This window comes from Peromyscus eremicus, chromosome 18 (assembly GCF_949786415.1).
Source record: "Peromyscus eremicus chromosome 18, PerEre_H2_v1, whole genome shotgun sequence".
Taxonomy (NCBI): Eukaryota; Metazoa; Chordata; class Mammalia; order Rodentia; family Cricetidae; genus Peromyscus; species Peromyscus eremicus.
In genome coordinates this window covers 38,212,593-38,224,750 of record NC_081434.1, presented here as the reverse complement: position 1 = coordinate 38,224,750, position 12,158 = coordinate 38,212,593, and the positions used below count along the sequence as shown (strand labels likewise).

The window sequence follows — 12,158 nt, the reverse complement described above, 5'->3', positions numbered from 1 at the left end:
TAGCATATTAAACATTTTAATTTAAAAAATACAAGCATGATTACATTAAAATATACATTACAAATCTATGCCAAAGTTGAACTCATTTTCTTTTCGTTGAGACCTGTTCTCAGTAGTCCAGCTGGCCTGAAACTCACAGGCGGGCCTCAAACATGCAGCAATCCTCCTGCCTCAGCCTTCCAAGTGCAGAGATTACAGGTGTGAAGCCACACCCACCTTTCAAAGTTTAACTTAGAAAACAATCTGCTGGGTATTCAGTCCAGGAGAATGAAGCCGGAAGTTCAGGTTTTCACCCCAGTTGAGACAGCGTGAGTTTCTGGTATGCACACAGGGAGACCTCACTCCACGATTGCTAAATCTCTCAGGCTGTGGGATTTTTGTCTCTTGGCCTTATAGCCCAGGCGCAGGAACTCTATCTTTCTTTTCTTTGCTTCACTTTTATTTTTATGTTTCTTCAACTTTTTCTTGGCAGCGATATCAGGATTGGTTACAAACTACAGAGAGAAAGCAGAGATCTTTCATTACTTTCCCGGTACACGTTAAAAGATTCCAAATCAAATGCAGAAGATGTCATTACTGACAACCCCTCTCCTCTCCAGCCCTCCTCCTTCCCCAGGGAACAGCAGCACACGTGTGCACGGCACTCCTAGCACTAATGTGGCCCAGCCACAGTCACAACAGCAGCCTCACTCACCTCCAGGGCCTTCCTCTTCTTCCGGAGTGCCCTCTTTTCACTAGCCTGCTTCTGCACAGAGGCAAAGGCCAATGAGAAGCTCTCGAGCCCCACCAGCTTTCTGAGTAATTCTATGATTTCCTGGGATAGATTCTTCAGCAGAGGATCTAGTCACACGGAAAAAAGATGAGAAGCAGTCACACGTCAAAACATTTAAACTCTTGTGGCACCACGACTGTTACCACTCAACACAAATCCACTGGCCTCTGAGCTCCTGAGACCGGAGGGTGTGGCACCTGTAGTGCCCCCTCAGGCAGAAGGCAACAGGAGAGCCGACTCTAGGGGGCCCACCTCCCAGCAGGAAGCTGGCTGCGAAGAACTTGGCAGCATTTGGGTTTCCTCTGCGAGCCCGCTCAGCTCTGCAGATGTGGCCTCCAGGGCACAGGTCAGAGCCCAGCTGTGCGCCCCCCCCCCCCCCCCCCCCGTCTCCTTCTCTTTATAAAATGCGAATCAGCCACACAGTTGCTTATTCCTCAAATACCGTGGGAATTAAGATGTATACCCAGTGCCTAACACACAGAATGGACCTTTCCAAATACCCTGGGCATTAAAGACTATCACTTCAAGACTAAGCGCAGTGAGCAAAAGATGAATGGGGCTGAACAGCTAAGAACAGCCTCCTCAGCTGGGTGGGGACAAGCACACGCCTTTAACTCAGCACTCAGGAGGCAGAGGCAGGCGGATCTCTGTGAGTTCGAGGCCAGCCTGGTCTACACAAGTTCCAAGATAACCAGGTCTACAGAGAGAAACCCTGTCCTGAAAAACCAAAGCAACTCCACAGCAACAACAAAACTCCAGCGTCTTCTAAAAGTGTTACTTACTAGAGCATCAGGAATATCAACCTCAGGACCAACTGCTAAGGTCTCATGAAATCATGGACTGTTTTCTTTCTATACTTAAGCCACATATTGAAAAAAATTAAATTATGAGGTATTTGTGAATAAGCAAGATATGAAAACCGGGGAATCTAATGCCAAATCTAACACAATTGCTCCATTTCCAACCTAACACCAAATCTGCCCCATTTGTCTTATTTTTAAACTGTTTACAACTTTTTTTTTGGTTGAGATACTCTCCCCATGTAGCCCAGGCACACTCCAAACTCCCAATTCTGCCAGCACCTCCAGAGTGCTGGGATTACAGGTGCGCACGGCCTGTCCAGCTCACTGTGAGGTTTAGGAATACCTCAAACTTGCCCCTGGGAGTAGAAGTAAAGCATTCTCTCTCTTTTTAGATAGCGTTTTACTGTGTAGTCGTGGCTGGTCTTGAAGTTATCAAGATCTACCTGCCTCATGCGGCACACCCCACAGAAGGTTTGTTGAATAGAAAATAAACGTCTTCCTTACACTCTAGGAGGGAAGGAGACAGAAGGGAAGGGGTCATGCAGCAGCATTCAGGAGAGAAGCCAGGGGTTCCAGTGTGCACTCAGAGGACAGGGTTACCTTGCTCTGCATAGGTGCTGTTGAGTTCCCGGAACAGCGGGGCGATGATCACTGGGAGGTAGGGCTTTACTCGGTCCACCCCGAGGTCCACGGCCACTGCGCCCAGGAACTTAAAGATGCAGGTCCTCTGCAAGGAGAGACTGGTCACTGCAAACGCCTCTGCTCAACATGCAGCCATGCCAACAGTGTGCATTTGAAAAGCAGAGTTCTCGATTGTGAGACAGATATTGATGCTGTTTTAGGTTCAAATTACAAAATAACGGGGACCTGAAAAGTCTCACCCATAACATAAAAACATTCAACAAGAAACCTCAAGCCCCCAAACACCCCGAATCAAAACTCCCAAATCAACAAACATCAGATTTATTATTACTCCCATAATAAATCTAGCACTTGGGAGGGCGAGGCAGGAGGATTCTTACAAGTTTCAGACCAGCCTAAGATATATAAAGTGAGCACCAGGCAATGAGTTAGAACCTATGTCAAGAAATCCTGTCTCTAAACACCGGAAAACAAAAACAAAAAACAGACCCACGTCAAAAAACAAGAGCCAACCACAGTGGCACACACCTCTGACTCTCCAGCATTTGGGAGGTAGAGGCAGACAGATCTTTGTTGATTCCAGGCCGTCCTGGCCTAGCAGAGCTCCAGGTCAGCCTGGGCTACACAGTGAGCTGAGACCCTGCCTCAGACAGTAACAACAAAACAAAGCTTGAGTCGCCCTGCTGCACCTTTAAGGGGTTTCTAGGCGTGTAAGCAGCCTCCAGCGTAGCCGTCCGGGACAGCTTCTGGATCAGCCACAGCAGTGTGGCCGGCCTGCTGGGTTCTTCCTTCTCTTCTCTTTCAGGCTCCGTCTTTCCATCTGCACCAGCCTCGTCTCCTGCCGCCTCTCTGGCCAGAGCATCTTCCAAGTCTTTCAACTCTCCTCGCTTGTTCCCAGAATCGGGTTCCAGTAAATATAAGACTTTGGCTATGAACAGTAAGTTCTTAACAACCTTAAAGGGGGAGAGGGAGGAGGTTAGATTTTGAACAAGCACGGTTTCTGGGCTCTAACCCAGCGTGCGGGAGCCATGGTGGGCACCCAGCACCATGACACTGAGGGCTGTGTTCCTTCAACTCTTAAGTTCCTCCATGAAGTATCCAGATTCATTCTCACGTAACTGTTAGCATCCGGCCTAGTTCTGTCTGTAAAGTCACGGAAGCAGAAAACCTTTTCCCATGGAATAAGCTTTGTCATTTATCTTGCACTAATTCTTTGAACCTAATTATGCAGAAACAATCTGAACTGATCAGCTGTTTCCTATCCATGTTGATTCACCTGTGGAAGACCTCTCTGAGGTACTATTTCTAGGAGGGAAACAGTTGCCCTAAGTTACACTAACATAAAATATCACTGGTGGTCAACCAGGATCCAACAGTCTTTAGAATTCAATGCCAAGTACTTAATTCGGCCATCCACCAAATGGCTGTCCACTCCTTCCCTGACCCTGCCATATGCAAGCATGTTACCATTTACTTTTTAAAGACAGAGACCCTGTAGCCCAGGCTAGCCTCACACTGATGGCAACCCTCTCGCCTCAGCCTCCCACGTGCAGGGATTACAGGCCCGAGCTACTACACCAGCTGTAGTTGTACTTCATCTATGGAGTATATAAACTATTTTTAATGATGGAATGACGTATCTGCTTTTAGGGACAGCCAGTTTGTAGGTCAGACTGTGAATGATATTCTTTCTTTTTAACTTCCAGGGATATGGGAAGAAGAGTCAATACCAGGTCTTACTAGAGTACTTAACCCATCAACCAACCCCTTTAAAGCTTTAGTCACAAAGTAGAACTGGTATTTTAAGGTTAAAGACCAACAGGTAAACAGTTTCCCTACCCTATCATCTTTATTGGGAATGGTGATGAAGCCACAATTATTCCAATATTGACCCAAGTCAACTAGACACATATGTATAACAACACATACTGCAGTGGATGTTTATATTTTACCAAATATTAAAGCTGGCTGAAAGCAGGTGGTGGAGGCACACGCCTTTTATCCCAGCACTCAGGCAGCAGAGGCAGGTGGATCTCTGAGTTCAAGACCAGCCTACTCTACAGAGTGAGTTCCAAGACAGCTAGGGCTACACAGAGAAACCCTGTCTTGAAAAACCAAAACCAAATAAAACAACAAAACCCAAAAGAAAGTGAATAACAAATGTAAGCCGATTTAGTGTGTTGGTAGAACCGTCTGTCAGCAGTTTCTCTTATACTGGAGACTACACACACTCTTACCTGTTCTCCTAGGGACTCGTCTAAGAATTTGGAATGCAGCTGATGGCATGAAGCCAGAGCGATGCTCTTCATCTGTGAAAGAAATGGACATCAGCAGTCAGACAGCACACCTGCTGGCCATACACAACAGCTGGGTGTGGTGGTGCACATCTGCTGGCATCAGGAGCACACCAGGAGCCTGAGCCAGAGGAGCCCTGTGAATCTGGGCTACACGATGAGTTCCCGAACAACGTTATGTCACACAGTGGGATCATGTCTTAAACATACGCAAGTCATCAGCTGGTGCGTCTCCCACCCCACGACAGCCGCACAGACCAGAGGACGTCTCACACAGGTCAGAAGGGAGGGACAAGGTTTAGAGACACTTCTCCTTACGGACACACAGGCAACAGCAACCAATCCCAAGCCAGGCACGGAGGACTTGGGAGGCCGAGGCAGAAGGATCCCAGTACTTTTCAGGTCAGCTGGATTTTAGTCTAGCCATGGCTACACAGTGAGACTCCGTCTTAAACAAACAAACAAAAACAAAAACAACAACAAAAAACCAGAAGCAAACGGTACCTTTTGGTCAAGGTCACTTGTTAGGAACCTGATTGCTACAGGCTCCGTGGGTTTCTTTTTGCTTTTCCATTTTTGAATGAGTTCTTCTGGTTGGCAAGATGCAAAGAGCAATCCAAAAATCTGGGCTGCTGTGAGCCACACCCAGCTGTGCGGATGTCTGAGGTGAGAGTGTACATGACCTGAAAGAGCAGAATGCATTCTCAGACGCCTGCCTCACACTGTCTGATTCCCTGAGGTGGACGTGGTGAGTGCAGGCAGCCAGGGAGCCTCTCTGTGTGCTTGGACCGAGGAACCAAAGAGGAAAACAATCGTCCCTGCTTCCCAGGCCACAGAAGCCAGGGAAAGTGAGGTAGAAAGACACAGGAAACAATTATAAGCTAACTGTCTGGTACACTGTCTGACGCTGAGGAAATAATGAAATGCCCACAGTTCCCTATGAGCTGGTGTCACCTGAGCTAGTTTCAGAATCCAGTGAGGTAAGATGCTGTGAACGACACCTTTTTTAAGGTCAGCAGCGTAAACATGTACACAGGCACCAGCTTAATCCTAATGGTGAATTGGTGGTCGAAAACGATCGTTTCCGTACTGACTTCTTTCTACGAAGTGTGTGCTACAGTCACCTCCTCAGACCTCCCAACGGTGAAGCAGAACCGCAGAACCAGGCGAGCAGAGAGAGATGCTCCTGGGAGGCTGCTGTCACCTCACCCGGAACTCAGGCTTCAGCAAGAGCAGACAAGGTCACTCTCCATGCCCACAGGTGGCAGGTAAAGTGACAGGTCTGATGTGACTTGTCATCTACCCACAGCGTTCTATGTAAAGACCCACGGACCAACTACTCTAAACTCACACGCTAAATTACTTTTATTTCAGCCCCCTCCCTCCCTCTACTTCTTTTTATCAATAAGGCCCACAGATAGTTCTTGTCTGTAAGTCACATCTTAACAGAGCCCTGGGGAGACAGGGAGGAAAGGGGAGGAAGAAGGAAGGGAGAGCTGGTGGAGGGGGGTGGGTGCCAAGCAAATCGTCACGCAGCAGCCGGACTTCTGTAACGTCTGCCTTTTCAAAAATTTACCCCCAATGAATACCCTTTGTCTCATAAGTGAAATGTATTAGTGGTGAAGAAATACACCCCCCCAATAACACTGCAGTGTAATAATCTGATGGGGTCCTTTTTTTCCTTACAGACTTTAAAAAAAAATAACGTTTATTTTCTGTGGTGTTCTTATTCAAATTTCAAGCATTTTCAATAATTCTATCACAGCTACTTTGTCGTTAAATAAAATACTTACTCCAGATTTTATTCAGAGTCTCGGAGGGCTTGGTAAAGCGAATAATGTTACATTCCTTGACGAGTTTACTTATCAGTGTGAGAAAAGCAAAGAGCAGACGATCTGCAGCCTTTTCTTCCGTCTCCTCTATGATCTAAACACAAGGTGAACGCACGCAGTTAACGTCATGGCCTGGAAGCGCCCAATGAACGTGTCTTTCCAGCACGCGTGTCTCCACCAGGCTTCCCAACCACAGCAACAGTGATTACCTCACTCTCTACCACGATGCCAGTGCAAACCACCCCTCGGCTGTGATAACCAAAAATGTTTTTGGATACCACCAACCGTACCCTGTGAGGTAAGATGCCTTAGCTGTCTCTGATCTTCACATACCATGGAAGATAACTTACTTTAGAGACAGCATCTCACTGCGCATCACCACAGCAGGCTGCCCCTTGGGATTATGGGTGTGCATCACCACAGCAGGCTGCCCCTTGGGATTATGGGTGTGCATCACCACAGCAGGCTGCCCTTGCCTGTTTTGGCGGTGCTGGGGCTTGGGCATGCTGGGTAAGCACCCTATCACTGAAATAGTCCCTTAACCCCTAGGCCCCATTTATAAAAGCTCCAGCTGCACTGAATTCTCATTTTCACTAAGGAAAACTGCACTTCAGTACTAGCTATACCAACTTGACCAAGTGTTCTCATAAACACTTCCCAAGTTTTAACCTCGCAATTTACTTACATCTTTAAAGTTTTCAGGATCAATCTCCTTTTCAATCACAGGAAGAAGAGTCCCAAGCCTTCTCTCAAAATCAACTCCTTCACTTTCCACGAATAAGCCACAGGTCAGGGCAGCTAGCTGCCTGTTTAATCGCTACGAAAACAAAGCACACCACGCCGCAGAATGATGGAAAGGCCGGTGTGGTCAAACCACAGACAGAGAAACACCACGCGCCACCCCTTCTACGCAGCCCTAGCTTTACACGTGTGTTTACCTGGGAGTGAGTGTGTGAGGATGGCAGGGAACCAGAAAAGGGAGGACAGGAGGGAATGACACGTCGGAGGAGTGCAAGGGGGCCTGCTGGGGTGGGAGGTTCACCTCAGCCCGGGGCCAGAGGGCACCAAACCAAGCACGGATCAAACTGTTCTTCAAAAGAGAGAAGAACTAAGTGAAGTCACCGCTGAACTCAGTAAAAGATGGGCCAGCAGGGACAGTGACAGATCAAGTGGGAAGATAATGAAAAGTGCGTTCTGGAAGCCAACGAACCAAAGTGGAAGCAGAAGCGTTGCTGGGTGCTGTGCTTGGTCAACATTAATAACATCTGCGCACAGCTGGGTTTCCTGTTACTTTCTGTAGCGTCTCATGCTCTGTGAGACTTTAGGAGCATACCGTCTACAGAACCACACCAGGGCTGGCTGGGATGTGCTGGTTCAACAGTATATCTATCTATCTAGCAGGTACTCTGATATAAACGCGTCCCTGAACTAGGACAGGAGCAACACCAACCTTTTTCGCTTTGAACCAGGAGGTGACCAGATCAAAGAGCCAGTCCTTCTTCTCAAGGCTGACCTTGCTGAGCAGGGATTTGATGGCCATGGATGCCATCTTCTTGCACATGGCAGAGTCATCGTTGACCATCATCAGGCAAAGGGGGATGAAGAACATGCCGCAGTTGTCATGGAGCAGTCCCTAGGGGAAAGCAGGCCCCGGTGAGAACAGCCAGGACGGAACTGCGATGGGTGTGTAACGGCGCAGAGGCGGGGCAGCCGGGCCCTGGGTGAGCAGTACCTGAGGGAAGGTGTCAAAGAGATAGGCAATCATTTCCAAGGTGGACTCTCTTCCAGTCTCATGTTCGTAACTAGGCGAGAAAGACAGGCAGACTCAGTATCCTGTGACTGTTCTTAAACGAAAACACCAGTTTGTCAACTCATTTCTTAACACACTGGGCCTGCTCCATCCCCAATGTCAGTGATGGCGTGGACCATGGGGAGCAGCACAGCACCCCCGAGGAACCGCCACCACGCTCAGGCCTTCTTTTCAAGACGGCCACCACATCCAAGGCAAAGATGAAGGCAGCCCTCTGCGGCTGGAGTCATGGTTGCGCTTACTTCAGTTGAGCGAGCATGAATTCCAAGTTTGGTCTCAATTTCTCACCGAGGGGATAGTCAAGAATGTATTTCAGAAAAACCTAGAACAAAACACACAGCTGATTATATAAATCCTGTCTGTCCACGCGGGAAATGTGGCCCCTTCCCACCTCTCCCTTGTTTCCTTATGAGGCAGGAGACTGACGCAGGCACTGGGCAAACACTACCACTGAGCCATGTCTCCAGGATTCCTGCCTGCTAAGGTGCTTTCTGGGACTCCGAGCAGGGTAAACCTGCCCCAGGGAAGAAGTCAGGCTTTCCTACCACCTCCAGACTGACCTGTCTACTGACCTAGACCTGTGCCTCTTTCGGCAGCCATGGCACTCATGGACGCCAGGCTCCATGGAAGGTCCTGCCTGTCACCACAAGGCTAAGCTCCAAACCTAAGCCTACATATCCAGAGCTTCTCTGACAGGCGGCGTGGTGACGGAGCTGGTTCAACCTTCTGTCTTCTCTTGGCTACAATAAGCTAACACCGGGAGTGTTAACGACTGCACCTACCAAATACCACCTACGTGCCCAGCATCGTTAACCCTCGGTCAGTTCTTTTCACTTCCTTGGGCAGCAGATGATATAACAAAGCGACGGCACAGAGAGATTAAGTAGTTTACTGGTCCAGACTTGAAATTGTTTTTAAACATTTATCCATCTAGTACGTGTGTGCTTGCTCACGCATGGAGGGAGGAGGCTAACTTGTGGGAGTCCTTGCCTTCCACCATGTGGGTCACAGGGCTGGCAGCAAGTGCTCTCCTTGATGAGCCTCCCAGCCTGCTAGGCTTCATCTTTAAACCGCTGGAAGGGAGCCTTAGTTGAATTCATGTGAGAACGAAGGCAGGGCCTTAAACTTTCAGAGCCTGCTTCTTCTGAATGCTAAAACGGAGATCCTACATGCCTACACCAGGCTGTGTAGACTGTGTAAGTGGCTGAGTTGAGTAAAAAATGTGCCATGCACAGCCCACTTTGGAATTACTGTGTACTCCTTATCACAGCAAATAAGGGCAGACCACAAGCCAAACTGAAGATCAGAGATCATGTATGTCAAGTCCTGTCTCCTAGTAAGGAGTCACAAGAAAGGGATCTTAGGCTTTGTACACAGTAATTCCAAAGTGGACTGTACACAGCACATTACTTATTAAACTCAACCACTTAACAGCAGCTGGCCCTCCATTCTGCAGTCAAGCAATCTTTTGTTTCTAGGGACTTGTTTTCTCTCTACCACATGGGCCTCTGGCAGCAGCCTAAACCATCCCTGTGCAAAACTGCAACTCTGATGTCCATCTCTTAGGTATGGTATGTAGTGTTCCTAAGATTAGAGATGGACAGATGTATAAGCAATATAATCCTGTCACTCTTCTGCCTAAGGATTACAATGACTGCTTACTGTTCTTAGAACAGAGCCCTACATTACAAATTATATATATTTAGAGAGTGTGTGTGTGTGTGTGTGTGTGACAGAATTGTATGGAGGTCAAAGGATAACTTGCAGGAGTTGGTTCTGGGGTCAGACACAGGTCATCAGGCGTGGCAGCCTGTGCCTTTACCCACTGAGCTCTCACGAGCCTCAAGGCCCTCCATCTTTAACCAGACCACAGGTTCTCTCTAGCCACCAGTGCTTTGCTCTGAAGTAAGCTCGGCTCCAGATCAGCCTGAAGGTTACTTTCTGAAGGCATCTACTGCCCTTCACCTGAAGATTAAGCCTACTTTTCTTCAGATTTCGGTTTACATGGCAATCCTTAGGAAGGCCTTCCCGACCTTCTGCCCTAGAAGCTTGAACTTAGAACACAGGAACAACATCACACAAAGCAGTCTTCAGAATCCAGTCAGAGGTGACCTCTCTAGCTAGAAAAGCCAAAGCTGGCAGGTGTGGCCCAACCTGTACTGCAGTAAGAAGTTCTCTCTACGCACCTGTCTGCACTGTACCCTGGCAGGTTCATTTTGTGCAGAAATTGCCAACTTGGATACTTTCCGCATGATATCATCAATTTCTGGGACCAATAATTTCCTTGATAAAATAGCCTGAAATATAAAGGGGAAAGACATATAAATTTCATCCACAGATGATCTCAGTAGGCATGACATTAAAGCGTCACAGGCACTTTTCAAACACAATGAAAATAACCAAAAGAAAAAGTACGTGCTTTCATTTTACCACAGAAATCGTGTGGTATTCATCCAAAGTAAGCACAACAATGAAAGACCCTCCACCATGATAACCCAGAGCAAGGCATCTGTCCAGGACTCCTCGGGCTTAGGTAAGCATGTATGTACATATGTGCATATGTATGTATGTATGCATATATGCAATGCTAGGGATCGAACCCAGGGCCTTTCCTAGTCTAGGTAAGTGTTTCAACACTGAGACAATCCTCAGCCCCTCTGGGAAGATTATCACAGACCTCATGTTTCAGTACTATATTAGGGCTGGAGAGATGGCTCAGAGGTTAAGAGCACTGGCTATTCTTCCAGAGGTCTTGAGTACAATTCCCAACACCCACATGGCGGCTCACAATGGTGTGCAGACACACATGTAGACAAAGTAGCCATATACGGAAACAAATAATTCCTTTTAGAAAATACTCTATTAGCTTGTATCTGACTATCAAAATCATAATAACCTTTATCAATTACTTAATTTCAGAAGTTAAAGTAGTACGCTCCATATGGATCTGATGTGCATACATAACCATCCAAAACCAACATCTGGCAACATCATACCTTGAGAAGACCAAATGCAGTGGCTTGTCTTGTGGTATCATAAATGTCTTCCTCAGCATATGCCAGGAGAACCTGAAGTTGTTTCTCAGTTATCTTATAGGACTTGACCTTCTTGACAACGATGGTCACACACTGTAAGTCACAACAGTGAATCAGCAGCAGCCACCCCAATGTGAGGGTCTAATGAAATGAAAAGGCCTTAACAACAACCCAGGAAACCCATCTGACCAAAGATGGGATGTGGATCCCGGTCCTAGCTTTTTCTATCAGGGTAACTGTTTCTTCTCACCTTGAAACAATTCACTACCAGGTGGAAGTTCTGGCCTCGGGCAGCCCCCAGTCTTGCATAGTTCTTCAGCAGGAGGAAAAGGTGCTTCGTTAGCTGTCCTGCTTTGCTTTCTATGGAAGGCAGAGGGAACCGCAAGACCCAGATCAGGCACTGCAAAGCCCCTGTGATGACCTGAGAAAACAGAAGCAGAGCTATGACCCGGGACGGGAAGGGGAGGTGAGGAAGTAATGGGCTGTGTTGGGCCAACTGTGGGAGAACTACCAGACTAGAGTTTCTCACTTCTTAAAAAAAAAAGTTTTTTTTTATATTTATTTCTGTTATGTGCATACGTGAAGAGCATCAGACCCTCTAGAGCTGGAGTTACAGCGGGTTGTGAGCCACGTGGGTGCAGGGACGGAACCTGGGTCCTCTGGAAGAGCAGTGCTCGTAACTGCTGAGCCATCTCTCCAGCCCCAAGTCACTTATTTCTTGCTGTAGAAGAAATGACTCCCTGTCACAGCAAGTGAAAGCAGATCATAAGTAAAAACAAAGGTGCTCACTTACCAAGTTCTTAAGGATTTGTATAGACTGGACAATTTTAGGACTTTTGTCCTAAAATTAATTTAAAGTAGCTTCCTGTTTTCTAGAAGGACATTTCAATGTAACCCATCTTCGCTAAGTTTGTTTTCTATATACAAAGCACTCTACTGGGTATCGTTAGAGCTGCCACCAACACTACCA

General features: G+C 47.4%; 1 protein-coding gene across 1 annotated transcript in view; it reads right to left on the bottom strand.

The window, feature by feature from the left end:
- Window positions 1-12,158, bottom strand: part of Utp20 (UTP20 small subunit processome component) — an 86,937-nt gene continuing 74,779 nt past the window's right edge. Inside the window, exons 49-62 of the mRNA XM_059245117.1 lie at window positions 11,439-11,609; window positions 11,150-11,281; window positions 10,340-10,450; window positions 8,396-8,475; window positions 8,076-8,145; window positions 7,794-7,976; window positions 7,029-7,160; window positions 6,305-6,437; window positions 5,016-5,194; window positions 4,455-4,526; window positions 2,907-3,170; window positions 2,176-2,302; window positions 695-840; window positions 1-494 (exon numbers count right to left, since the gene is read on the bottom strand). Of these exons, the coding sequence (XP_059101100.1) occupies window positions 339-494; window positions 695-840; window positions 2,176-2,302; window positions 2,907-3,170; window positions 4,455-4,526; window positions 5,016-5,194; window positions 6,305-6,437; window positions 7,029-7,160; window positions 7,794-7,976; window positions 8,076-8,145; window positions 8,396-8,475; window positions 10,340-10,450; window positions 11,150-11,281; window positions 11,439-11,609 (1,956 nt within the window). The 3' untranslated portion in view covers window positions 1-338. The remainder of the gene's footprint in view (window positions 495-694; window positions 841-2,175; window positions 2,303-2,906; window positions 3,171-4,454; window positions 4,527-5,015; window positions 5,195-6,304; window positions 6,438-7,028; window positions 7,161-7,793; window positions 7,977-8,075; window positions 8,146-8,395; window positions 8,476-10,339; window positions 10,451-11,149; window positions 11,282-11,438; window positions 11,610-12,158) is intronic.